The following is a 27,653-nucleotide window of genomic DNA, read 5'->3' on the forward strand; positions in this document are numbered from 1 at the left end:
GGGATAAGGACAGAGGAACTCCTCCCTTGTATGTACTCTCTGCTTTACATGGGTTTCTTGCAATATTTGATTCTGTTCTGTTCCCTTCTTCTGACCTCCCAGTTCTTGGTGTATATTTGATAACATCCTTGTTTTGTATTTTTGTTTGAAAACTTAGTATAAACAAAATGCAGGTCAGCTATGCTGTTTATCTGATTTTAAACAAAAATATGTCTTTGACAACTCTTTCTGGGTACAACAGTTGTTCCTCATATCCTTTGATTCTAATCTGGATAGTCCACATTTATTGTATCGATAGAGCCAGATTTTAAAATGCTTGCGAATACGCACATGTGCCTAACTTGTATAGGCGCAACTGTTTGTGTACAAATACCTACATGCGTGCATGAATTAGCATGGGAGAGAGTGTTGTGCATTGAATTTGGGCGTATGTAAAAGTGCATGCATGCTTGAAAATCTGTCCCAGAATACACAGGCAATGTTTATTTGGTGGTTATGCCTATGTTAAGGACATATGACTCCATCATCCAAATGAGTAAAACTTTGTGCTCCCCTGCTAGCATGTGACATTCATGGCATCCTAGCATCAGCATTCATAAGTACAAAACATTTTAGTTTCACAAAATTAGAAGTTTTGCCTTTATGTGTAACTATATATATTTTCTTTGTTGTCTTTTTTAATGTCTTGAGGTAGATATTTTAACATGTTATAAAACAGTTTTGGGTTGAACTGTTGTCACTGTTGATCCTCAGGCATCAGACTTGAAGTTTATGATATCATTAGTAGCCCTTTGAAAGATTTATAACCCTGAAATGCATCTTGTGTGTAATAGCAAGTTAATATCTCCAGACCTCTTTCATTTTTCAGAATCCAGAGACCTGTCAAGTGTTTTATAAGTAGACTCATTGGCACACAAAAAAAGTTGAAGTACAATCTAATATTGGTTTACCATTACTTTTCTTATGAAATGTTCTAATGACAAAACTTTACCTTAAAAATCTCATTGAAATCAACAAGGTGATGTCTTTGTTCGAAAGTTGCCATTCTGCTGCATGTAATTGTTTTTCAGGGATCAAAGGGATCCTAGCATCTCTTCAGTTTCCAGTCCAAAAAATTTTTTTTTTTCCTTTTCAGGTTCCTGTTTCAAACTATCGCAATCCAGTATTGGACTTGGCTGCTTTTGACCAGCAGGGGCGTAAATTTGATAATTTCAGTTCTCTTGGTATTAACTGGGAATCAACAAAAGTTTCCTTAGCCAACATTGAGCCCAGTATGCCGATGGAGCTGTCTCTAAAAGAGGATGGAAGTGGTCAGAAGAAAATGCATGGTACAGATCAGTTAAGATTAAGCACTATGTTGTTTGGAGGAAGACTGGGTTAATTACAATTAGTGATGTTTATGCTAGAGCCAAGAAAATGGAGTTCCATAATCTGACCCGCAAAACATTCAATCACCTTTAATTTTTTAAAGCTTGTTTTCTAATGGTGTGAAATTTTTCCAAGAGAAATCTGCATGTAAAAAAAAAAAAAAATCCGTGGCTGTTTAAAAATGTATAAAATAAAAGTGGAAAAGATGTTGAGCATTAATTTTAAATGGCCATAACCTCCCCTCTCCTTCTGCCCCGCAGCCTGATTAATATGACTTCATTGGGAGTGCTTTAAGCTGAAATTTAGTAAACAGCTCTTCCTGTTGTAAAACTGTCACTTTGTTTTTGTTTCAGGCTTGCAAACTGTTCTAGTTCATCGTGAGTCTGGAACAACTGCTGTCTCCGCTACTGCGACAGGATACCAGCAGTCTCATCTCAGTGCAGCTAAAGTGAATATACCGGTACTTTGAAGTATAATTTACTCTCTGCTTTTCCCATAGTGCCCTAATGAGGATTGCCCTATATATTCATTTCCTTGCTGCATTATGCTTAATGAGTTTAAAAATGATAAGATAACCCTTTATTAACATTTTCCCAAGACAGAACCACATCAATCTATTTGTATAGTGTCCCCAGTTGTTTTATTTTTCTTTATTCTTAGTTATTTACCTACCTTAAATATAACTGGTTCTTTTTTCATGATCTGGATAAGAGGATTATAAAGAATTTTCATACTTTATTTTGCTTCATTTTCTTTGATTCAGGGTTTTTTATGGATTAGTGAAGCTTTGTCAGGTTGTCCTTCACTAAAGCAACCATTTGCTTGATACAACTGTCATTGGGGAAACGACTGTATTTAGGATTTAGTTGCAAAATAGAACAGAAAGTTTCAGCCTTTACAACTCTGACACATTGATGATTGTCAGACTGTATCTCTGTAGTTCGACTTGACTTGTGTCTTTTAGAGCAGTGAGGTTATTATTTGTATAGTACCAGCCATGTGCTAGCTAGGGGATGTATATAGATATATAAAGAGCCATAGTATCTGCCTTAAAATGCTTAACTAAGTAGACATTTTATAAACACACAGAAGGGTGGCAGCAAAAAGCAGTCTCAATAAGCGGTGAAGTCTGACTCAAATTAGTGACCTAATTTTTGAAAAATACATATTTTTAAACTGGAGAAGGGAGGGTTGTGAGCATTTCCTTGTGGGATCGGCTAGGACTTGTACAGAGCAAGTTACTAATTTACAAAAACCAAATCCAAACAAGCCAAAATAACCCTGCATCACATATTGTTTGTCTTGGAGGTCTAATTACTTGTGTAAAATAGAATAAACAGCGTTAGGGCTTTGCTAAAAATATTTTCTAAGTGGTTCTTTGAAAACCCTGCTAGGGGCGTAGGTGCATGTAGGATTCAAGCAAAGTGCAGAATTTATTGCCCAGGAGACTGAAGTTATCTTAGCTTATAACATACATTTGGACAGCAGTCATGTGAATTCCTCCCTGCTTTGTCAGTATGCCCCAGCTCTGCTCTGGAGGTGAGATCCTGTAAGAGTGGGAGGATAATCAGAATTGCCATTCAGTCCTTGGCTCTGCACTGAGATTGCCAGCAAGGATCCCAATTCGTTCCAGTTGGGAAGTTGTTTTGTATCATGTGGGCATGTGCCCAACTAGGAATTAGACTGAAACCAACTCTTGGAAACCATCTGATGGTAATGATTCTTTTTGTTCATGATTACACAGAACTAGATTTAAATTGACATAGAGGGTGAATGGGTCTGTGTCTCTTTTTCCCCTGACCTATTCAGTCCCTCTTCTATAATTCCTGTAAGGAAAGTGGAATGTAATAGTACCCTGGTATTACTATATGATCCTTCAAATTCTACCTTATTTTAAGACAAACAAATAACAGTTGCCCTATATTTCATCATTTCAACACCAAACATCAGGTAGGCAGTCTGAGAGATCGACAGATACCTAGAAATAGTGACTTTGTAGAATTTTTCTTCGAGTTTGGAAAATTCTACATTTCCCCCCCAAAATATGCAGGACTGATTTCTTGGGCTATCCTTTCCATAAAACACCCACACAAAATGACTTCACACACTAAGGTACCAGCTTTTGGCTTTCATTCATTTTGAATTCCAGATCTGGGAGAAACCTGTATTTTGCCATGGCAAAGATTGGTTACACAGCCAGTTTCTGGTATCCAGACACATACATCAGTAATTTAAATGACAGAAAATACTGATTTGTTTGCTCATTCCTGTTGCAGCATGAACATTATGGCAAAGAAAGCTGGCACTTTTTGTTTTGTTTTGTTTTTTTCTTAAAAACAAAAAACCCCAAAACAAATATCTTGTTAATAGCTATGCTAATTAAGATGTCTTGACTGACTGTCCTCTCTTTAAGTAAAGCACCCAAGTGTTTCATTGTGGATGACATCCCTCTCTATATTGAGCAAAATAATTTAACTAATTGGCTTGCATGGGGATATAATACTAACTTCCCCTGAAAAGGCTGCTCTGCATTTTTCCTGCTTAACGTCATTGGGATCAAATGATTAAACCAGATTCTGTAGTACAATTTTGTATAGCGGTTATGTACTTGCAAGTAATTGTGGGTTGATTTTATTTTATTTGTTGATTTTTGTGGATAACTTATGTGTAATTCCGAAAAGGAAATGTGGAAGGACAAGAAAGACTGAATTCTATCTAAACTTGTAACATCAGGCCTCCAAAATGTCTCTGGAGATCTAATAAACCCTACACATGTATGTCAATCATCATAAATTAATCCTTCCAAGCTCTTAATGCACAGGCCTATGCTCTTTGTCTTGCATTTTGGGGCATAATGCAGAACACTGCAGCATGCGTTGTGTACCTCTGCATACATAACAGATAAGCAACTCCATCTGTACCTTGATCGTTGGAGACGTTCTGTTACCTAATCTCCACTTCCGTTGTCCATTTACGTATCTAGGTAATCCATCCTTCCCGACGTAGAGGAGTAACTGACTCTCCTTTGGCTTTTAATTGCGTGCTATCCCAATTGATCAATAATTTGCATTATTCCTTTCAGTATGAACCTCTTATCCCTGTGTCTGCCACCATTGAGCTGATACTTGTAGAAGATGTGAAAGTGAGTCCTAGTGATGTTACAATCTACAATCATCCTGATGTCAAGGTAAAGAATCTTCTTACTAATTATTTTAATTTATATCTGGGGGGAGGTGGAGTGTCACAAACGCTCAGAGAGTAAGTGTTTTACAATTTTGCCAATGTACTAAAAAGATGTAATCCCACGTGCTTTTCCTTTTTGCAGGCAGAGCTCCTCATCAAAGAGGGTTCTGGGTATTTTTTCATCAACACCAGTATTATAAATGTTGTAAAAGTGGCTTATCAGGAAGCTCGAGGCATTGCTTTGGTGAGTAGAATAATACTTCAGTGTATTTATTTTAATGATCTGAGTATGCTAATCTCATTGTTCAGTGTTACTTTTTGGTATGGTGAGAGATAACAGCTTGTTATGATTCGTAATAAATTGTACTGTTAACAAATTATAAAGAGAAGGGAAGCACTTACTAAGAGATTGTAAAAATCCTTTGATTTTCTTTCCTGTTGGTGCCTTTCCATTTTCTATTATCACACCACATTTGACAGCAAGATCTAGTGAGTAGTTTCTTGCACTCTTTATGGTCAAGATCTATATTGTCCATCTTTTTGGTTAGGAAACAGCGGAGGAGTTTACTTAGTTTTGCATGGCAAGGACATAAGGAAAGACTTGACACTAACATTTGACAGTAAATGCTCTTTCTAGATGAAGTGTTTTCTTGTAATGTCTCTGATTGTAGAAGATTTTCCAGGTATTTTATTTGTGCTAATTTATTTTTGTTATCGTAGTAGGTCTCCTCCTACAATATAAATGACTTATCCGGTACAAGCATTTTTGTCCTTTCAAACAAACAAACAAACAAACAAAGTAAATTTGTCAGATTTAAATATTTATAGTTGCTGTTTAAAATCTGTTCTTCCTTTTTATAGAGCTGTTCTGAGACTTTCTGTAGTGCTGTTCGTTGAAGTCTAAAGCTGAGATTTTCAGATGTGCTTGGTACTGGCCTAACTCTGCTCTCGTGGAAGTCAATGTCAGTTTGAGTGGTTTTGTAAATCCCATCCTAAATGCTTCCCAGATAAATGAGACCTTCATGGAGGGGTCCAGAGTTGAACTTCATGAGTGTTTTGTCCTTCTCCTTTCCATGATAAAACAGTCTGTGTCATGCTACATTTTGCCCATGATCTAGAAATTATTCAAGTGTTACTGTAACCAGTATTAGGTCCTGATTCAGTGAACACTCATGCATGTGCTTCATTTTAGTACCATGAGTAACGCCATTGATTTAAATGGAATTACTCATGGTAGTAAAGTTAAGCATGTGCAGCGGCAGTCAAGAAAGCGAACAGAATGCTGGGAATAATTAAGAAATGGACAGATAATAGGACAGAAAATATCATGTTGCCTCTATATAAATCCATGGTATGCCCACATCTTAAATACTGTGTGCAGATGTGGTCACCCCATCTCAAAAAAGATTGGGATTGGAAAAGGTTCAGAACTTCCGTATGAGGAAAGATTGATAAAACTGGAACTTTTCAGCTTGGAAAAGAGAGGACTAAAGGGAGATATGATTGCGGTCTATAAAATCATGACTGGTGTAGAGAAAGTAGATAAGGAAGTGTTGTTTACTACTTCTCATAACACAAGAACTAGGGGTCACCAAATGAAATTAATAGGCAGCAGGTTTAAAACAAATAAAAGGAAGTATTTCTTCACACAACTCACAGTCAACCTATGGAACTCCTTGCCAGAGCATGTTGTGAAGGCCAAGACCATAACAGGGTTCAAAAAAGAACTAGATAAATTCATGGAGGATAGGTCCATCAATGGCTGTTAGCCAGGATGGGCAGGAATGGTGTCCCTAGCCTCTGTTTGCCAGAAGCTGGGAATGAGCGACACGGGATGGATCACTTGATGATTACCTGTTCATTCCCTCTGGGTCACCTGGCATTGGTCACTGTCGGAAGACAGGATACTGGGCTAGATGGACCTTGGTCTGACTCAGTAGGGCCATTCTTATGTTCTTATGTGTATAAGTGTTTGCAGGATTGGGGCCTATCTCCTGAATGGCAACATCGTCTTTCAGGGTACTTACAGGGGTCTGCAGGCAGTCAGTACAGAATACAGGTGGTACACCTTGAGGGAAAATGTGCCACTCTCCATTTACTTTATTATGTCAAGAATTAACCATTCAGCTTTTTAATCTGAAGATGGAGTACAATAAATTATAACTATGTATAATGCACCATACTAGAGATATAAATGTATATTTTAAAAGGAGCAGAAGGTAGACTTGGATAACAGTAGAGAAATGCAGTCATAAATGCATTTCAACAACTTGCTTTTATTGTAATAATAAAACTAGCTACATGGCAGACATCCTACTCTTATTTCAACACATATTGCTATAACTCTAGCAATCTGCATCTTTTTCCACGCTCGGTCAGTCCAGCTTCCTGTTATGATTTTCATTGTGTACATCCATAAATCAGTGCTAATGTGCCTTCGGAAAGAACACATTCAGAATTAGAAATGCAAATTGGTCGGATCCCTTCCTATTCTCCTAAATATTTGTATGAAATAAATATATATATATTAATTGGGTGATGATAACTCGTCACAATTCCTGGCTGTTGCTCTGGCGAGTTGGACTGGATTTTTGCATCAGATGACATGTTTGGCACTTTTCAAGGAAGAATTAACTGTCTTTTCTTCCTTAATCTCTTACACGGGGATGACGACAATGCTCCCAGCAGCTCTACAGTCAGTTTTCTTTATTCTCTTTCTCTCAAAGAGATCTTTAAATGACTTCCTCTGTTTTCAAGTCCTCAACACTTAGCATGTCCCCAAGGTGGTTCTTTGAGTATGTGTCAGTGTGGATCCCACTGGAGATGTGCGTGCACATGGAATTCGATTTTGTTTTGATAGGGGTGCCACTGGAGCCATACTTGTACTCTGTGTCTCTTCATGTTCCCATATAAAGGCATAAAGAGCGGGGCAGCTGCAACCCTCCCTCAGTTTCCTCTTGCTGCCCTTGGCAGTGTGACTGAACCTTGACGTGGTGGCTGGCTCTGGTGTCAAGCTCAGGAGGGCAGAGCTCCGATCATTATTTGACTGATGCGGCTGGTACTCCTCATTCCACTATCCAGAAGGGATACTTCTTGCCAGTCACCTACAGCGGGAGCTGCACTGACGCATACTCTGCAGTAACGGTGGTTCTTCAAGATGTTATCAGACCATGACTCCCACCACTCTCCTTCCATCCCCACTTCTCAGCAACGTGGGCTGCGAATTAAGAGGGAACTGGGGCAGGGTCATTCTGCCCTCCCTTCATAACCTCGAATGAGAACATGAAGAGGCACAGGGTGGCCCTGATGGACAGTGGTTTTCAAAAGAATCCAGTTCTACACGTGTGAAGCAGGTGCTTACCCAGAGTGGGATCAACAGTGACTACAACATCTCAAAGAACTCCAGTTACTGTAGGGCAGTGGTTCTCAAACTGTTGTACTGGTGACCCCTTTCACACAGCAAGCCTCTGAGTGTGACCCTCCCCCCCCCTATAAATTAAAAACACTTTTTTATATATTTAACACCATTATAAATGCTGGAGGCAAAGCGGGGTTTGGGGTGGAGGCTGACACCTCGCGACCCCCCCATGTAATAACCTCACGACCCCCTGAGGGGTCCCAACCCCTAGTTTGAGAACCCCTGCGTAGGGTAAGAAACTTCCTTCTGCAGGGACTGTTGAAAGTCAGTGGACCTTGGAAACATTACATAAGGTTAAAGAGACTCATGAGGGAAGTCAGCACGCGCCTCAGTATGAGTGAGACTAGAGGCTACAAATCAATATTAGGGTTGTGCAAATTTAAATTACCACCATTGGTGGAGTAAATAGACAAATTATGATACATCGTATGGGTTTGTTGTTTTGAGGAAGGAGTGGGGAGCCGGTATATAGATTACAAATTCAAGCCTGAATGAGGCTTGTAAACTTTGCCAATAATAGAAATTTGCTCTCAAATACTTTTAAGCCCAAATGAGTAATTTTGCAGAACTGTACTCATAAATACACAGAGACCTTGCAAAACTAAAGTTGCTGCACCCTGGTTAAGAACGCAGGCCACATAATATAAACTCCACTTGTGCTCATTTGCATGCTAATGCTCCGAATGCCCTTGCAGCTCAGATAAACTGTCCATTCTTGAGAGGTTTGAATGAAAACAACTGAAACTAGCTGGGTTGTTACCATAACCAAAATGTTGTTACATCTAACATCCCTACTTGCATAAGCAGCACTCCTATAGGAATGGTCAAACAGACAATCAGTTAATCTTAGTGACAGGATAAAGGTTTATATCTTTATACTAGACTTCAGGAAGCAGTAACAGCAAAGGATTCTAAGGTGATAAAAATATCTATAGTAAACTCTCCTATCATTAAAGTGTTATGAAAACACAAAATTGTTCAGAAATAACATATATAAAAGATAAGTTGATTACAGCAGTGACATTATAATATTTGTTTTAGGTTAGCAAAGATGTTTGTAAAATCTTCAGATTCTTCTAATAATGCTAAGGGAGAAAGCTGTAATATTTTCTAACTTCAGAAGGATAACAGTATTGTAACTAAAGATGGAAAAGGTCTGTTTAAGTATCAGGCCCACTTTCTACAGGGATTTGATATACCGGTAGTCACCCAGAAGAAGATGCATTAAGTATTACTCTGCAGCTATGCTTGATTTCATCCATCGATGATACATTTGAATTAGGAGTTATCTGCAATGAACAATAATATATATGCATCATATTCTTTATTGGGGGGAGGGGAGGAATGTTAATGCCATGACTTAACACGCAGAATTCTTTGTAAATGGCAACAAATTCGACAAAACTAATAGAATTAATTGAATATTAAAGATGTCAGAGATGACTGTTCTTCATTGTTGGTGGTATGTATTGATAAAACATCTCTATAGCTGTAGAAAGAGGGAGTTTGCAATACTTTCACAGGGAGACTGTCAGCTAGAGGGGAAAAATATTTTGTTATTCTAAGAAGCTGAATTTATTTTTGAAGTTTATGCAGTTGGTCTCGGTTCTTAAAATCTCTTCAGTCAGATCTCCCATGTGGCTATAGGAATACTATGCCTGATGTGTTCGTATGAATTTCATTTCATCTTGGAATGGTAGACTTTAGGGGTGAGCAGTGAGGAGGCCTTGTGAAATAAATGAAACAAGATCTGTTCTTTGAGTAGTGTCCCTGTGGGTGCTCCACTTCAGGTGCACAAATGCCTCTCGAGCCCTTGATTGGAGATTTTCCATTAGCAATGTTGGTTCGGCCTGCAGAGGTGCTCTATACAGCCTTATGCCACATTCTGAGGGTGTATATAGGGTTGTGCAGGCTAACTGCTCTCAGTTCCTTCTCTGCCACCTTGGCCTGAGACAGAGCTCTAGTATGTCCACCTCATGCATATCTCAGCCTATTTTATAGCTGTTGTTTAGTTAGTTTAGTGTTTCTAGTTAGTGTTCATTGTTGTTAGGATAGAATTAGGTTGTTATGAGAGGTTTCCATTTTTCCTCTCCTCATTTTATTTCTTCCCCATTTCCTCTGGGGAGCTTATTTGGCCTGGCTGGGCATGCCTGGCTCACGAGGTTTCAAACACTGCAGCTCTTTTCGGGAGGCTATCCCGATCAGCGACGGCTACTCTAAGTATACCTGTTGCTTGGGAGAGTCAGATCTCCCAAAAGTGTACCTTTTTCCTGGCTCTAAAATCTAGAGTTCAGAAGATTCAGGAGACCAAACAGCTGATGAAGGAGTACTCCCTTCAACCTGCTTCCGAGTCAGGTTATGAGACCACCTCCCTGCCCCATATGTTGGCCTCCAGGCAGAGCCAGTATCCCTTCAACTTTGGCCAAGATCTTGCCTAAAAAGGCGAAGATCTCAGAGGTCTCAGGGAAGGCTTCAAAGAAGAGCGGCTCTGTCTCCCACCACAAGGAGCCAGCTCCCAAGAACTCCTGATCTCTGTTGGGTCTATGGCATCGGAGGCCTTGACCTCTCAACTTGGTACCATGAAGGTGAAAGACACTTCTCCAGTACCAGCAGAACAGGGAGATCCTTGAGCACTTTGGAGAAACATGGTGCTGGCAGGGCCTTGATACCATCTGCCTCCAGATCAGGACCGTCTATTTCAGACTTACCAATGGTGCCTTCCCATTCAGCTCCATCTGTACTGACAAAATCAAAGCATGTGCCTTTGTCCCCAGTGCCTGTGCACTCCAAACCAGTGGTACAGCCCAAGTCAACTGCTGAGTTGGTACCGAGCCACTTGCTACTGCAGGAATTCCATTACTCTGGGGACTTGTCGGTGTTAGATGAGCTGGAATCCCCCCTGCTTATGGGTACCAATGACTCTCTTTACCATGACCCTGGACTCCAAATTACCAGTGCTTCCCAGTACTGCAGGATTCTCCTTTCTTTTCTCCTGGGGCACCCCATTGGAGGATGTTGAGGAGGATGAAGGAGACATTCAGTCTCGTCCTTATCAGTGTGGGGTTCTCCTCCACATTATTATAGGAACTCATACTTTGACAAAGACCCTCGCCCATATTTGTCATGGTGGGATCACTCCTGGGTACTAGCCCCTCTCCTGTATGGTCCTCCCCAGTGGCCATACTGGGATCTTGGGCAGCATATCTGTAACAATTTGCCATACCTCCAGCTCCAATGGTCCAGGAAACTAGAGTCACACAGTCTCCTTAACCAAACACCCAACATAAGGAGACCTTTGACGAACAGGAGGCTAGGGCAAACAGAGGCTACACCTCAAACCCCTATTTCATCTTCATCTCTGCACAAGACAGTCATGCCTCCACCACCATCAAGGGCTGACAATTTTAATAAATTCCAGGACCCTGTGAAGAGAATGACAGCCTCCCTTCAGGTTAAAGACTCACATCACGAGCTCCTGACTCCATTTTGCAGTCAGCGACATCCAGCTGGGTTGCGCTACCCTTTAATGAAGTGCTCCTGGATCCGTCAAAGACTGTGTGGCAAACTCCTGCCATCATACCACCAACTTGTAAATGGGCAGATAAGAACTATTACGTTCCCCCCCCGGGACTCAGAATTTTTGTTCTCCCACTCCCCACCTAATTCCCTGGTGGTGGATGCTGTAAACGAGCATTGTAGACAGCACTATGCCAGGTCTACTCCTTTTATGACAAGGACCAGAAAAGGGTAGACCTTTTTGGATGGAAGGTCTGCTCATCCACAACTCTCCAATTTCGGATCACAATCAATCAGTCAATCATGGCCAACAAGGACTATACAAATGAAAACAAGTCTGCATCCATTATTGAACATCTTCCACAGGAGCATAGAGAACTTACAGGCCATCATTAAGGATGGTCATCTTTTAGCCAGAACCTCTCTCCAAGCATGCTTGGATGCCGCAGATGCTGCCACTAGATCAGGGGTGGGCAAACTACGGCCCCTCTGGGCTTTGGATGCAGCCCACGGGATTGCCCCCCATGGCACCACGGGCCCCGCGCCGCTCTCCGCAGTGGCCGGCCCGACGTCCCTGCAGCCCCTGGGCCCTTGCCTCCAGGCACCGCCCCCACAGCTCCCATTGGCCGGGAACGGGGAACCGCGGCCAATGGGAGCTTTGGGGGAGCTACCTGGAGGCCCTGCAAGGGCCTCCAGGTAATGTAACTGGAATATGCTTTATGCAAAAGGTCTCTTGTAAGGTATCATTACAAAGCTTATACTCTACTGAGTATGCTCATCCTATTTGTATGAATGTATCATTCTTGTATCTAAAACTAGAAATATGGAGTATTACTCTGAGGTCCTATTGCAATTATGCAAAGTGTGGGCCATTAATGGTGGCTTAGGATCTTGATGGCTCCCATTAACTGGAACTATTGTAAATGGTTCTGTTTACTTGTAAGCCTTCCTGTATACGTAGGTGCCAGCCAATGAGTAATGAAGTCTCACAGGACATGTGAACATGTCACATGATACTGCAATCCATCTTAAACCTGGTGCTTTTCCATTTAGAAGGAAGGGTGGGAACCCAGAGAGAGACAAAGGATTCCCGCCTTGTGCCAAAGATATAAAAGGGGGTGGAAAAGAACAAAGGGGGCGGCAGTCATGAGAAATCCCCTAGTTACCACCTGAGCTGGAACTAACAAGAACTGTTCTGGGGAAAGGATTGGGCCCAGACTAAGAAGGCGTCTAGTCTGTGAAAGAAGCTTATTGGAACATCTCTGAGGGTGAGATTTACCTGTATTCAGTTTCTTAATGTATTATGCGTGGTTTTCCTTTATTTTATTTGGTGAGTTACTTTGTTCTGTCTGTTATTACTTGGAACCACTTAAATCCTACTTTTTATTCTTAATAAAATCACATTTTTGTTTATTATTGAACATAGAGTAAGTGATTAATACCTGGGGAAGCAAACAGCTGTGCATATCTCTCTGTCACTGTTATAGAAGGTGGACAATTTATGAGTTTACCCTGTATACGTTTATACAGAGTAAAACGGATTTATTTGGGGTTTGGATTCCATTGGGAGCTGGGGGTCTGGGTGCTGGAGACAGGAGTACCTGCTGAGTGGTTTTCAGTTAAAGCCTGCATCTTTGGGGACATGGTTCAGACCCTGGGTCTGTGTTGCAGCAGACTAACATGTCTGGCTCAACAAGGCAGGGTTCTGGAGTCCCAAGCTGACAGGGAAAACGAGCTCAGAGGTAGTTTCAGCACATCAGGTGACAGTCCCAAGGGGGTCTCTGTGATCAAACCTGTCACATACCCAACCTGCTAGAAAAAGACAGAAAATCCAGAGTAAAAGAGCTTCCTACCCTCCTTCAGCTAGCACCCAATCGTAATCAAAACAGCAATTTTGACAGATTGGTCAAGGGCTCAACTCCTCCCTTATCTCTAGTTTGTAAGCTGCAACCATATGGCCACCTCCCAACTTTTAGAGCAGTGATTCTCAAACTTTTGTACTGGTGACCCCTTTCACACAACAAGACCCCCTCCCCTCCACAGGGGGAAAGTATTTTACTCAAAATATTTTTTTGTACCAAAGAAGGGTGGAGCCTGATCTTACATCTAAGACAACTAAACAAATTTGCAATGTCTCAAAAGTTCCAGATGGTGACTCTGGCAGCTATAATCCCTTCTCTAGAGGCAGGAGATTGGTTTTTGGCCCTCAACCTACAAGTTATGGTTCCCCTCCAGGTGAAGAACTTCCTGGATTGGTGGAAAAATCAATGCAATGTCTGTGCAGGCATCCCTTTCATCCGCTCCAACAGTAACTGTGACAATGGAAGCATCACTGTTAGGGTGGGGAGCGCACCTCAACATGCTGACAGCTCAGTGCAGATGGTCACCTTGGGAAACCACTCTCCATATCAACTTGTTGGAACTCAGCCATTCTTGACTGCCCTATCTTCAGTTCCTTCACCTCGTTAAGGGCAAATCGGTCAGAATGATGATGGTCAATGTGGCTTGCATGTTCTATATCAACAAACAGGAAGGAGCAAGATCCCCCTCCCTCTGTGCCAAAGTTAAAAAGTTATGGAACTTGTGTGTAGCCCATCAGATTCAGATCTTAGCCATTTACCTTCCTGGATTCCAGAATGTCACAGCCGATATGCTCAGCAGGCACTTCTCCCAAGACTACAAATGGGAGTTGGATGCTCAGATCCTGCATGGGATATCTCAGAGATTGGGACTTATATCGGTGGACCTATTCCTCACTTCCAGCAACAGGTTGAACTAAGTCTATATTTTTAAAGGGTAAAATGTTTGATGTATTTAAAAAACCCAATATTTAAAAACCCCACTACCTGCTATCCTTCCCCTCTGCTCTGAAATGTTCTTGTTGGATGTTCAGATAGGGCAGTTTACCCACACAGCCCGATATACCCTAGGAGTGCAACATGAGATTGTATAGAGCAAATGCGCAGGCCAAATGAACACGGCTAACAGAAAATCTCTGCTCAAGGCCTCCAGAGGTGCATGCGCAGCTGAGTGGAGCACCCATAGGGTTGCTTGAACCACAGTTACTGCATGAAATGAGTAACCTTTTGTTTTAACTACCTGTATGATTAAAAATACTGTTTTTTTTAAAAATACATCAGACATTTTACCTGTTAAAAATATAGACTTAGTTCAATCTGCCTGCTCTACTTCAGTGAAAAATCCATATTTCTTGTGGATTTTCTTTTGTTTCTGGTTGCAGAACTAGCAGAATGCACTCCAGTCTTCTTAGGAAGGTGGCATTCACCAGTCTGAAATGTCAGAGTGGCTGTACCGAATATCAGTAGGGCAGGACCACGTGGAGTAGTCTAATGATGCCAAATAAAGTACTTTTGTAAATTAAATTCAACTTCAAAAGCTACCTGGTAATTATTGTCTTTATTTAAACATGGAATTCTTTTGCATAATGTGAAGCAAACTTAGTCAAGTGCAGTTACAATGGGCAAAATGATGGCTTTTCCAACCTCAGTTACAACGTAGCTCCCATGATGATGTAAGGTAAGATTCTGAATACTGTAGGTGCCGTGCTACTGGTTTGAAAGTTAGTCTTCCTTCCCTCTCCACCCCAAGAAAAGTGTTTATTGCTCCAGATGATTTGTGGTTTGTTTGGGGTTTTTTTGTCCTTCTCATAGCATGAGAATACAGGACCCCAGGCTATCCTCACATTAGGGTTCATTACTGAAATTGTTGCCAGAAGCCATTTACAGTACCTCAGTGATATGAGATTGCTTACATAAATTTTGCAGCTTTACTTTTGCTTCAGTGGGTAAAATATCTGCTTGCCTGATCCTTTGAGATAAAGAAACTTGTTTGTGTCCAAGAATTCAGGGTCCAACTTGATCTGTACTGTAAGGAAAATAAGTTTTGTCCTCAAGAAAACCCAAATTAAAATACATAAAAAATGTGCATCAACTAATAGTTTTTTCTTTTGGCATTTTAGGTGTATCCTTTATTTCCAGGAACCTTAACGCTAATGATTCATGACTTGTGTCTGACTTTCCCTGCTCCAGCTAAAGCTGAAATCTATGTATCTGATATACAAGAACTGTATGTCCGAGTTGTTGACAAGGTTTGTATTTTTTCAACAGCCAGGATTGTTGACGGTCTCAGAATGTCATCGGCTTTTGTGCTGATTATTAATGTAAGGCTGAGGTACATGAGAGGTAGCATGGTGTGGTAGTTACGGCACTGGGCTGTGACTGGGGTTCTGTTCCCCTCTCTGCCACTGTGTGACCTTGAACAGGTCACTTCACTCCTCTGTACCATAGTTTCCCCTCCCAAGCTTGTCTATCTAGATTGTAAGCACGTCAGGGCAGAAGCCAATTCTTATTATGTATCTGCCTAGCCCGTAGCTCAATTGATCCATGATCAATTGGTGCGTCTAGGCATTACCATAATACAAATGATTATGAATAAAAATACATGAATACTTCTGAAAAAATATTAATTCACATTGTCTTGTTTTTCTGAGAGTTTGGGAGAGTGATTCTTGTACTAATATATTTTTTCAAGGTCATTTTCCATATGTCAGATAAAAAACATTTTACTTGCAAGTTTCTGTACATCTTATACAAAATTAAGTGTTGATATTTCTGGATGTTTGAATTATGCCCATGCCAGTTGAAACACCTGAATTCATTCATTTCGCTTGACACTAATGATGCCTGGCAGTGAGGGCTGCTTAACACTAGAACCTCAGGGTCCAGTCTTAAATTTTTATTAGAGTATTAAAAGTTTATTACACATTACAATAAAAAGACATTTATGCCAATAAATAAGAATGATGATTGAAAATACCTTTTCAGGGAAAAAGTCAATGATTGTGAATATATATTGCAGGTGGAGATTGGGAAAACCGTTAAAGCTTATGTTAGAGTATTGGATGACTCGAGGAAACCTTTTCTGGCTAAATATTTCACCGTCATGGATTTAAAACTGAGGGCAGCATCACAGATTGTGTCGCTGGTGTAAGTCGATTCATGGTATTTTTTTCATTAATTTCTAAGCAATTCCCTAATAGGGAGAAGAAGCAAAAGTAATATTGTAGAAGTATTTTCTTACTATTCGAATGAATTTGAAGGGTGATGTTTTTAAAAAGGCCTCCATGCAGCCTCCATGTTATTACTCCCAATCAATTGCCGGCAGAAAAGTATACGTAGTTTTTTTTTTTAATTTGTCTCGAAAGAAGTCTCTGTGGGGCCTGGCTATGCTTAAGGTCCAAGTTCAGCTGAGTGCGTGAGCATTTAATTCCCATTCACTTTTCAGATTCAGGGCCTTAGGCCTGGTCTACACTAGGCTTTTATGTCGACTTTAGCGCCGTTATATCGAATTAACCCTGCACCCGTCCACACCAGGAAGCCATTTAGTTCGACATAAAGCTCTCTTTAAATCGATTTCTGTAATCCTCCCCAACGAGAGGATTAGCGCTAAATTCGACATGGCCATATCGAATTAGGCTAGGTGTGGATGGAAATCGACGGTAATAGCTCCGGGAGCTATCCCACAGTGCACCACTCTGTTGACGCTCTGGACAGCAGTCCGAGCTCGGATGCTCTGACCAGCCACACCCCCGGGAAAATTTGAATTCATTTTCATTTTCCTGTCTGGGCAGTTTGAATCTCAGTTCCTCTTTGGACATCGAGGGGAGCTCAGCAGCAGTGGCAACTATGCAGAGCTCTCCAGCAGAGATGGCCGTGCAATCTAATAGAAAGAGGGCCCCAGCATGGACTGATCGGGAAGTCTTGGATCTCATCGCAGTGTGGGGCGATGAGTCCGTGCTTTCAGAGCTGCGCTCCAAAAGAAGGAATGCTAAGATCTACGAGAAGATCTCCAAAGCCATGGCAGAGAGAGGCTACAGCCGGGATGCAACGCAGTGCCGCGTGAAAATCAAGGAGCTGAGACAAGGCTACCAAAAAACCAAAGAGGCTAACGGACGCTCCGGATCCCAGCCCCACACATCCCGTTTCTACGAGGCACTGCATTCCATCCTGGGAGCGGCCGCCACCACTACCCCACCCCTGACCGTGGACTCCGAGGATGGGATCATGTCCGCGGCCGGTTCCTCGTCGGACATGACAGCGAACGGGGAAGATGAAGAAGGAGATGAGGAGGACGAGGCAGTCGACAGCGCTGGCACCGCTGATTTCCCCGACAGCCAGGAGCTCTTCATCACCCTTACCGAGATCCCGTACCAACCGTCCCCATCCCTTACCCCGGACACAGAATCAGGGGAAGGATCAAGCAGTAAGTGCTGTAAACATGTAAACATTTATTTAAAACAGAACGGTAATATTTATACTATTAACAATGTACATTTATAAAAGTTCTGTAAACTAGTAAAAAAATAATCAGGTACAAAACAGGAATATTTACAAAGGTAACAAATGGGTTTTCATGATTTCTCTGTCTTAGGCTCTTCTCAATTTAGTCCCAAGTGTTTTAAAAAATGTTCACAATGTCCGTTACTCCATGATTCCCAGGCCCAAGACGCTCCACTCCATAGTCCCAGTGCACCTACGCGAAAATCCGGTCAATGTGGCCGGGGATCGACGAGAAATCCTCGTAGGAGAACTCCTCGTAGGTCTCGTGGAGGTAGAGCTCAAGCCTGTTGATCAGGTTCCGGGGTAGGGCGATCTTAGTGGGCCCTCCGTGGTAGCAGACATGCCCCCTCCACGCCACAATCAAGTACTCCGGGATCATGGCCCGACATAGCATGGCGGCATACGGCCCCGGTTTCTGCATGCTTTCCCGCAGCATGCGTTCTCTCTGGGTGTCCGGGATCCTCAGGAGGGTGATGTCGCTCATGACGCCCTGCTTTGAATTAGGGAGGGGAATGTTAGTATTGGGACTGCTTTACAGCCACGCGGTGGAGGGAGAGGGGCAGCATACAGGGATCTTTCCCTGGGACAGCCGCGAGGGGGTGGGACAGGGGCAGAGTTGATGCTGTCCTGATTGCTGGCAGCAGAGACTGGCATTGCTTTCAATGTGAAAGGAGGCCAGTGCTACTGCTGGAGTTTTAAGCAGCCACAAGTCTGCGGCTTACCATTATTGCCCGCTCCAGAAGTTCAGGTCTCCAGCCACAGTTCTCTGAACAGTCCAAGACCTCCGCAAGTCCACAGGCACTGAAGGCGACGGCCGAAAATTCGACCTTGTCCTGAGTGCGCATGTGAGAGGTGCAGTGCATGGTCTTGTTCACAGAGAAAGACTAGGTTCTTTGTATACAATTTCATTTATCTGTCTCAGGAATTCACTCCCTTTTCACAATTCACACAGACACATCTGCGACTGTCTCCCAACCCAGCCTCTCAGCACACTCCCAGAGGCTAGCGCAGATTAGGCGGAGGAAGAAGAAGACGCGTGAAGACATGTTCTCAGAACTAATGGACTGCTCCCGAGCCCAGGCAGCCCAGCAGACACAGTGGAGGGAGAACTTGTCACAAATGCACCGAGCAGTCATGGAACGGGAGGAGAGGTGGCGTCAGGAGGACCAACAGGCTACTGAAAAGCTGCTTGGACTAATGAGGGAGCAAACGGACACGCTCCGGCGCCTTGTGGATGTTCTGCAAGACCGGAGGCAGGAGGACAGAGCCCCGCTGCAGTCTATCTGTAACCGCCCTCACCCGCCACCAAGTCCCACACCACCCTCACCCAAACTCCAAAGAAGGAGGGGCGGCAAGGGCCGTTAAAACTTTCAGTCAACCCCTGCAGACTGCTCTAGCACTAGAAGGCTGACATTCCCCAAAATTTCATAAGTCCTTTCCCACCCACCTCACAGAAGCCCCCGTCCAAGTTTCACACCCCACGTTTCATGTCTGGTTCGCAATAAAATGTTTGTTTCTGTCCATTACTGTTTCAGTCAGGTTCTTTTGAGGGAGAGTCTGTCTGGAGGGGGGGAAGGGGCTTGGTAATTGGGCAGGACAGTGACCTTTAGCAGGGTACAGAGGCGGTGTCAGGTCCAGCATCAGGACACATACACAGTGCAGTCACTGGTTACCCTGGTCAGTCTGGGAGGTGTTTTTCATGTTCTCCATTGAAATAACCAGTCCACCAGTGCGGAGCCTGTCATTCCGGGAGTTTAGAAGCATCATTTGCATCAGAACACTGAACCCGCCCCCCGCCACAGTCTGCGTCCCCGGTTTAAAATATTCCCGCGAAAACAGCAATACAGAGAACGCTGTTCATTAACAAAATCGAAATGATTTTATTTTTTGGGAAGGGGAAGGGGGTGAAGGGGGTATGTAACTGGAGAGGATAGTCAAAATGAACTGGGTAAAGAAACGGGGGCAGGTTCAGCTTCTCTGTCCACAAACTGAAAAGTCACTGGTTGCCCTGCTCACTCAGGAACCTAGCTTTCAAAGCCTCCCGGATGCACAGGGCGTCCCGCTGGGATCTTCTAATGGCCCGGCTGTCTGGCTGGACGTAATCAGCAGCCAGGCTATTTGCCTCTAGCTCCCACCCCGCCATAAAGGTCTCCCCCTTGCTCTCACATAGATTGTGGAGCACACAGCAAGCTGCAATAACGATGGGGATATTGGTTTCACTGAGATCACAGCGAGTGAGTAAGCTTCTCCATCTCCCTTTGAGACGGCCAAAAGCACACTCCACCACCATTCTGCACTTGCTGAGACGGTAGTTGAACAGTTCTTTTTCTGTGTCCAGGGCGCCAGTATAGGGCTTCATGAGCCAGGGCATTAGCGGGTAGGCTGGGTCCCCGAGGATGACTGTAGGCATCTCCACATCCCCAAGAGTTATTTTGTGGTCTGGGAAGTAAATACCTTCCTGCAGCCGTCTAAACAGACCAGAGTTCCTGAACACACGAGCGTCATGAACCTTGCCCGGCCATCCGACGTAGATGTTTGTAAACCGTCCCCGATGGTCCACCAGTGCTTGCAGCACCATTGAAAAGTAGCCCTTTCTATTGATGTACTGGCTGGCCTGGTGGTCCGGTCCCAGGATAGGGATGTGAGTCCCATCGATAGCCCCTCCGCAGTTTGGAAATCCCATCGCGGCAAAGCCATCTATGATGACCTGCGCGTTTCCCAGGGTCACAACCTTTGGGAGCAGTACCTTCACGATTGCCTTGGCTACTTGCATGACAACAACCCCCACGGTAGATTTGCCCACACCAAAGTGGTTCGCGACTGACCGGTAGCTGTCCGGCGTTGCAAGCTTCCAGAGGGCTATGGCCACTCGCTTCTGGACAGTGAGGGCTGCTCGCATGCGGGTGTCCTTGCGCTTCAGGGCAGGGGACAGCAACTCACAAAGTTCGAGGAAAGTCCCCTTCCGCATGCGAAAGTTTCGCAGCCACTGGGATTCATCCCAGACCTGAAGCACTATACGGTCCCACCAGTCCGTGCTTGTTTCCCGGGCCCAGAATCGCCGTTCAACAAAATCCACATGCCCCATTGCCACCGTGATGTCCTGGGCGCTGGGGCTCGTGGTTTCTGACAGCTCTGTGCCACTCTCCGACTTCAGGCTCTCACGGCGGTGCCGTAGCCTCCTCGCCCGATTTCTCTGCATCTGCCTCAGGGAAAGGTGTATGATAAGCTGCGAGGTGTTGAGAACGGCCACAAGTGCAGCGATGGTCGCAGCGTGATCCATGATCGCAGTGCTGTGGCGTCCGCGCTGTCACTGACCAGAAAAGTGCGCGAACTGATTTCCCGCCGGCGCTTTCATGGAGGGAGGGAGGGCGTTAGTGACGGACGGATGACGACAAATTTTTTTTACCCAGAAGGCATTGGCGGCTCGACCCAGAATTCCGATGGGCAGCGGGGACTGCGGGAACTGTGGGATAGCTGCCCACAGTGCACCGCTTCCAATATCGACGCTCGCCCCGTTAGTGTGGACTCACAAAGTCGAATTACTGTCCTTAGTGTGTCCTTAGTGTGGACACACACGTTCGACTTTGCAATATCGATTCCACATATTCGATTTAAGTAAAATCGAATTACCCTCGTAGTGTAGACATACCCTTAGTCATGCACTGTAGCACTTCATTCCATTCTGAGCATCACAAGAGCAGAGAATGTGGAAATGATGTGAAGTGAATAAATGCCTGTCTGGAGATCAGTATGAGAGTATCCAACTCATTGTATTGTGTTTGTTACTGAGTTTCTAGAAATGACAGAACTGTATCATCATATCATCTAGAAGCCCTTTATATTTTCTAACTTGGAAATAGATGAAGGTTTAAGAACTAGTATCAGTGGAAACAGAAGCCTTCTGTACTCTGACTAGTTAGGGTTCAGGCATCAGGGATGTATCCTTACGTGTGCTGTGCTATCAGTGCTTCATCCTGGATGTAAAGGTACGCCAGCTTCAGGCAGTTAAGAAGTCAATATTCCTGCTGCTCCATACTGAACTGAGATCCCTACATATTATTCTGCTTAGGACTTTGTCACCTAAAACTCCTTGAGATGATAAATGAATCCCATGTGCACTAAGTCACCCTTTTATTAATGTAATTCATTCAATGACCTCCCTAATTTAATGTATTTTCTTTTGCTCCAGTCCTCTCGATGAAGCTCTTGATGACCATACTGCTGCTTTTCTAGTTCACGGCACGGTCATAGGTCAAACCAGCCTTACAGCAACAGTCGCTGATAAAAATGGACAAGAAATCAATTCTGCTCCCCAACAGATTGAAGTAAATAACTTCATTTCTAATTGTATGTTATCTGAAATGCTTGTTATGGTGGGGCCGGAGTGGTATGAAAACAGTAATTTGGCACTGTCAAAGCTGATTCCCCACTCTGGCACTTCGAGTGCAGAAGGTGGGGGCCTGCAAGGATTCTAAAAATTAATACTGGCCACTCCAGGCTTGTATTAAACTCTCAAGGTTACAGCTTTTTTCTGACTTTGGATAGGTAGATGCTGCCACCACCCAAGTGCAAAAACCCCCTTTGGAAACCCAGGAAGGCGCACTTGGGAATTCCTTCAACCCTCAAGCCCTTTCACCCCCCTCCCCCGGGAAGAGCTGAGAAAGAAAACAAAGGAAATCAGCTGTTGCCACCAGCTAATTAAACAACATATGCACAAACCTCTTAGGGGCCAAAAATTCAATCCTGGCCTTTAAAAAAGGTACATTTTATTAAAAACAAAAAGAAAGAAAATACATTTGGTACTTAGGCTTTTTGCTAGATTTAAAAAAAAACAATTACAAGGATTAAGCTTCAAGATAGCTCTCTTGAGGTCCAGCTTAACGGTTACAAGCAAAACAAAAGCACCTGGCGTTAGCACAGAGGAGTCCACAAGCCATAAAGAAATAAAAGAGATAAACCTAATCGCTTCTTCCTAGACATTTCCTGATCTACTTACATATCTGGGATTTCAAATGAGTAGTTTCTAGGTATGATCTGGTGATTTTTCATACCTGGCCCAAAGCTTTTTACAGCATAGTTCCAGCCCTGTCTCTGCTCTCCGGGAGAATAACACAGACAAAAAGGGAAAGTTTTTTTCCCAATTTTAAAAAGTTCTAGCCTTCCCATTGGCTCTTTTGGTCAGCCGCCCACTCCCTTTCTTTTACCTATGTAGGGAGACTTTTTAACCCTTTACAGGTAAAGCAAGTAGAGAACAACTACCAAGAGGGATTTATAGTGAACTGGCTGGCTGGCTGGGTGTCCATAAAAAGGGAGCTCCCCCCCCCAGCCCCCTTCCATTTATATCAGGCACAGTCTTCATTTTTTCCCCTGTAAAATACCTGAAAAAAATACTTTTATTTCCAAAATGTGTCCAAACACTAATCTCCTACAGCATTCGAGAAGTGTAGTAGTACTTCTCTGCAAACATAGCTAAGGACCTGGGTTAACAGCACTTTCTAGAGGCTTAGTTTGCTCAGGCTAAGGAAGTTGCCACACAAACCTGTATATGCTGTTCGGAGGCATAATTCATCGGAATCAGATAGTGGTGACAACACAAATGTTTGTGCTTTCATTTCTAGGTCTTTCCTCCATTTAGGCTATTGCCGAGAAAAGTTACCCTGATCATAGGAGCAGTGATTCAGGTGAGGTATTTTTACATTTGTTCCACTGTAATTCCTGTTTGAGAAGTCGTTGTAATACATTCTTAGAGAAGTTCTAACTGCTTTGCTTCCATGATACTATCTTAATTTTTTTTATTATTATTATTATTATTATTATTTTGTGGATGTTGATATTTAGCTTGGTATCATAGCTACATTCAGACCAGAACTCCTCTCCAGCACAGAGGCCAGTTGAATATCTTCACACTTGACCACCTTTCTGTTTTAGCATGTAGCCAGAACAATATTTTGATATTTATCTCACTCGAATGAAAAGCCAGCCCTCCCAGGATGAGTTGTGGTGTTCAGTAAACCTGTCACCAATATAAAACTGACAGCTGTGGGCTAAGTACGCAAAGCAAGGCACAGAGCAGAGTCACACCACCTGCGAGGAATACAGGGAGGCAGAATTGCTCCTTAAATTCCCTGGCATGGGGATGCAGCATGCGTGCTGCAACAACCCTTTATGCATGTAGCTTCTTGTCCCCATTTCCAGCTCCCCATGCACCGGTCCTGCCCCACGTGCTGGTGTGTGAGGTAGATGGGGGTCTAGGTGCTGTTGGGGAGTACAGATGCCCACCCATTTGTCCTCGTGCAGTCTGTGCAAAGAAAGGAAGCTGTGAGTAGCCACCCCCTCTATTGTGCACCCTGGCCCTGTGCAAATATTAACTAGAGCAGAGCTGTGATGGATGCAATCTGTTGATGAGCATTGGTCTCTGTGTAACTATAGATTACTTCAGAAGGAGGCCCTCAACCTCAGTCCAACATAATTTTCTCCATCAGTGATGAGAGGATCGCATCAGTGAACAGCACTGGCCTTGTAAGAGGAGAGGCAATTGGAAATGGGACAGTAACTGGAGTGGTTCAAGCTGTGGATGCAGAGACCGGGCAAATTGTGGTGGTGTCTCAGGTAACACTTTATCATCTCATGTGTCACAGAACCAGTTAATGTTGATCTTGGTTTAGTACATGGACTGTGTCCAAAATCAAAAATAAAATCTTGTCACAATAACTTCACTAGTTCCACTGGGATAAAGATTTCTCACTCTCCAGATTGTGATTTAGTGCATTCGCTTTGGAACGTGAGAAATATCTTCAATAGATCCTTAAATTGTGCATCTCACCACCTGAAAGTTCAGTTCTGCACAAAACCCAGGACAGTCTCATTACATTTGACATCTATAGGCTTGACTGGTAAAACTGCTGAAAGAATCCGTCCAGGCCAGCCCTGCCACAGTAACAAAGGTTGAGACTGCTGATCCCTAGAAGTTACCTCGTGGTTGCCTGGAAGGGTGTTTTGGTTTTTTTTCTTTTCCCCCTTGAGGTCCATGGCTTCCTTAGATAACAAAATACTGAAGTATCTCAGTCAGCTGCTAAGTTTGTGGGGAGTGAAGCAAGGCCAGAGTTAGTCCTCTGCTGTAGTCTGTGCCATGCTGCCAGGTACAGGCCATGAAACCCAGGAACTGCTCCTGTTGGTGCCAGTAGTGAGGGCAGTCACTAAGCCTGGAGGCAGGTGCAGGCAGACAGGTAGAGGCCTGCTTCTAAAGCAAAAAAAGTGCAACGTTCTCTAGGTGTTGCACATGAGGCTCATAGCTCTTTGTCTTTTGTGTTTGCCTGAGGTAGGGTTTGGGCAACTACTGCACAGTGGAGCCCTTTGGCCTTCATGGGGGGGCACAGGGAGATTCCCAGGTGAGACAAGCAATGGAGACAGATCAGAATTTTGTTAAAGTATTGGCTGTGTCTGTAACTCAGGGACAGCAATGTCTGCCTGTGGCTTCTGCAAGGCAGCAGATTGAACTAGGAAGCCAAATCTCCTACCTTGTGACCATCAGGTCTGGTCCTGTCCCCACAACTGCACTTCAGAGATAAAACTCTGGAAATGACAGGAGATGCAGAGAAGAGAAATCACCAAGTTTCACATCTATCTCCCTCTCATTCTTATTCTTTCCTATTCTCTCTCTTGTTCTCCATTCCACCCTTCTCCCCCTAGTTTTCTTCCTCCTATTTTTCCATTTTGTGATTGTCTGGCTCCCTTTCTGTCTTGCACTGTTACTCTCCCCATCTGGAATCACTCACTTCTCTTCCTCCTGGAGACCCCATCTTCTCCTTCTTAGATCTGCTAGTCATCAACTCTGTAGTCTTGAGCAAAGACTATTTATTTTTTAAGTAGTGCTGTTATGGTGCTATGCACGTCACAGATATGTTGGAAGACATGGGCTCTTCCCCTGGTAGTTTACAATCTATCTTGCTGTCAAATTGACAATCATACTGAATTATGCCAATGTGTATATTGGTCTTCTGCAATAGACACATCCTCTACAGATTAGACTTCAGTACAGTAGATAAGTAAACACATTCCATATTTTATCTAAGCTGGAATTAAACAGCAATCTCCGGACCACATCCATTTAAAACACCACTCCATTCTCATCAGGGTGCCTTTTAAATTAAGCAACAACTAATATGTATCTGTGACTTTGTTTTTCCCCTTCTGCCATAGTGGTTTTTTTCAGTCTGAGAACATAAATACTCTCATGTTGTTAGGGCTTTACTCAGCTGGATTTTGATGTGCCCTTTTATGGACAAGCATTCTGTACTGAGTTGACTTTGATTTGACATTGGATTTATAGTGTATTGATTTATATCAAGTCTGTGGTTTCATCTGTTGTGTCAGAGGATTTCAGTTAAACTGCAAGGATTTTTTTCCCTTCAATTTTTTTCTGCAAATTTGTTTGTTGATTTTTTTACGGGGAGAATAAAAGAAAACAAACAAGTCATTGCAGATCATTACAGTGTGTGGCAGGAGGGAGGGGGGAGCAGTTGGTTTGTTTTCACACTTCCATTTTAATCAGGATCACACAAACAGAAAAATCTACTAAATCAATCATTTTGATTTCTTATTGCAAAAAGACATTTCTGTCACTCTATCTTTTTAAAAAAACACTGTATTCTTTTAAACTTTAACACTTGGTGCAAGAGGTTTTGACGAGACACATGCCAGTGAAACCCACTTGTTATGGGGAGAAGCGTAATCATTGTTTCCCTTTGTCACCAACTGCATCATAAAACCAGGTGTTTTAAAGCTTTTCTCTGCTTGAAGTCAGTGGTTCCAGTCTTTCAGGTAACAAGATCAGTTCCCCGGACAAAGATCCTGGCTGTCCTGTCAGTGCCCACTGCCTCTCATTTGTTTGTACCGTAGGCTGCTCCAACCCCTGCCTTGCAATTTTGAGGTAACTGGGGTGGATCCAGTGCAGCGGTTCATTACAAAGGCCCTGATCCTGCACTGAGCTTTGTGCCGACAGGAGGCTCTGCTGTGTGAACCTCAGCGTAGCCTACGTTAATCAAGGGCAAGTCTGAAGTCCCTGCTTTGATATGTGTCATTTGGGAACTTGTCATCTAGCTGATACTAAAAATCTAGTTCACCGAGGTCATTAAATGAAATGGTCTGCCTCTTACAGAGCTTTTTTTCCTTTTAGGATAAAGTGGAAGTCGAAGTCGTACGGCTTGTGGCTGTTAGAATCCGTGCACCCATTACACGAATGAAAACCGGTACACAGGTTAGCTGAATTACCCTTAGAGTTTTTTCTCTCCCACTCTTTTTGTTTGTTTATTTTGATATTTAATTTTCAAAGGAAATGTGCTAATGAGCATTACAAAGAAAAAGTTAATAGTTTAGTTGGGAAGCATTTTCACATCAACCAACCAAAGTTCTAAGCTTGATCTTGTGGAAGAACACATTAACTCGTGATTTTTTTTTAAATTAATTAAATGGTGATGCAAACCCTCATTCACTTCTCGGTGTTATTCTGGGCATCTTACTATTTAACCTAATCAGACACTATTTGTGCCACAATAAAGCATATGCTCTTACACCAGTGGTGGGCAAACTATGGCTCGGGGGCCACATATGGCCCTCCAGATGTTTTAATCCGGCCCTTGAGCTCCCGCCAGGAAGCGGGGTCCAGGGCTTGCCCCACTCTGGCGCTCCTGCCGGGGAGTGGGGTCGAGGTCTTGCCCCACTCTGCATGGCTCCCGGAAGCTGCGGCATGTCCCGCCTCTGGTTCCTACGCGTAGGGAGCTTGCTGGGGGCTCCACGCGCTGCCCCTGCCC

At 43.4% G+C, this 27,653-nt stretch overlaps 1 protein-coding gene across 1 annotated transcript in view; it reads left to right on the top strand.

Annotated features, from left to right (window-relative positions):
* Positions 1 to 27,653, top strand: part of NUP210 (nucleoporin 210) — a 117,625-nt gene that overhangs the window by 58,785 nt on the left and 31,187 nt on the right. Inside the window, exons 17-26 of the mRNA XM_024208793.3 lie at positions 1,136 to 1,328; positions 1,722 to 1,828; positions 4,451 to 4,555; positions 4,694 to 4,795; positions 15,465 to 15,593; positions 16,364 to 16,491; positions 22,034 to 22,169; positions 23,463 to 23,525; positions 24,274 to 24,453; positions 27,020 to 27,100. Of these exons, the coding sequence (XP_024064561.2) occupies positions 1,136 to 1,328; positions 1,722 to 1,828; positions 4,451 to 4,555; positions 4,694 to 4,795; positions 15,465 to 15,593; positions 16,364 to 16,491; positions 22,034 to 22,169; positions 23,463 to 23,525; positions 24,274 to 24,453; positions 27,020 to 27,100 (1,224 nt within the window). The remainder of the gene's footprint in view (positions 1 to 1,135; positions 1,329 to 1,721; positions 1,829 to 4,450; positions 4,556 to 4,693; positions 4,796 to 15,464; positions 15,594 to 16,363; positions 16,492 to 22,033; positions 22,170 to 23,462; positions 23,526 to 24,273; positions 24,454 to 27,019; positions 27,101 to 27,653) is intronic.

The sequence above is a fragment of the Terrapene carolina genome, unplaced genomic scaffold (assembly GCF_002925995.2).
Source record: "Terrapene carolina triunguis isolate 2854851 unplaced genomic scaffold, T_m_triunguis-2.0 Scaffold439, whole genome shotgun sequence".
NCBI classification, from domain to species: domain Eukaryota; kingdom Metazoa; phylum Chordata; order Testudines; family Emydidae; genus Terrapene; species Terrapene triunguis.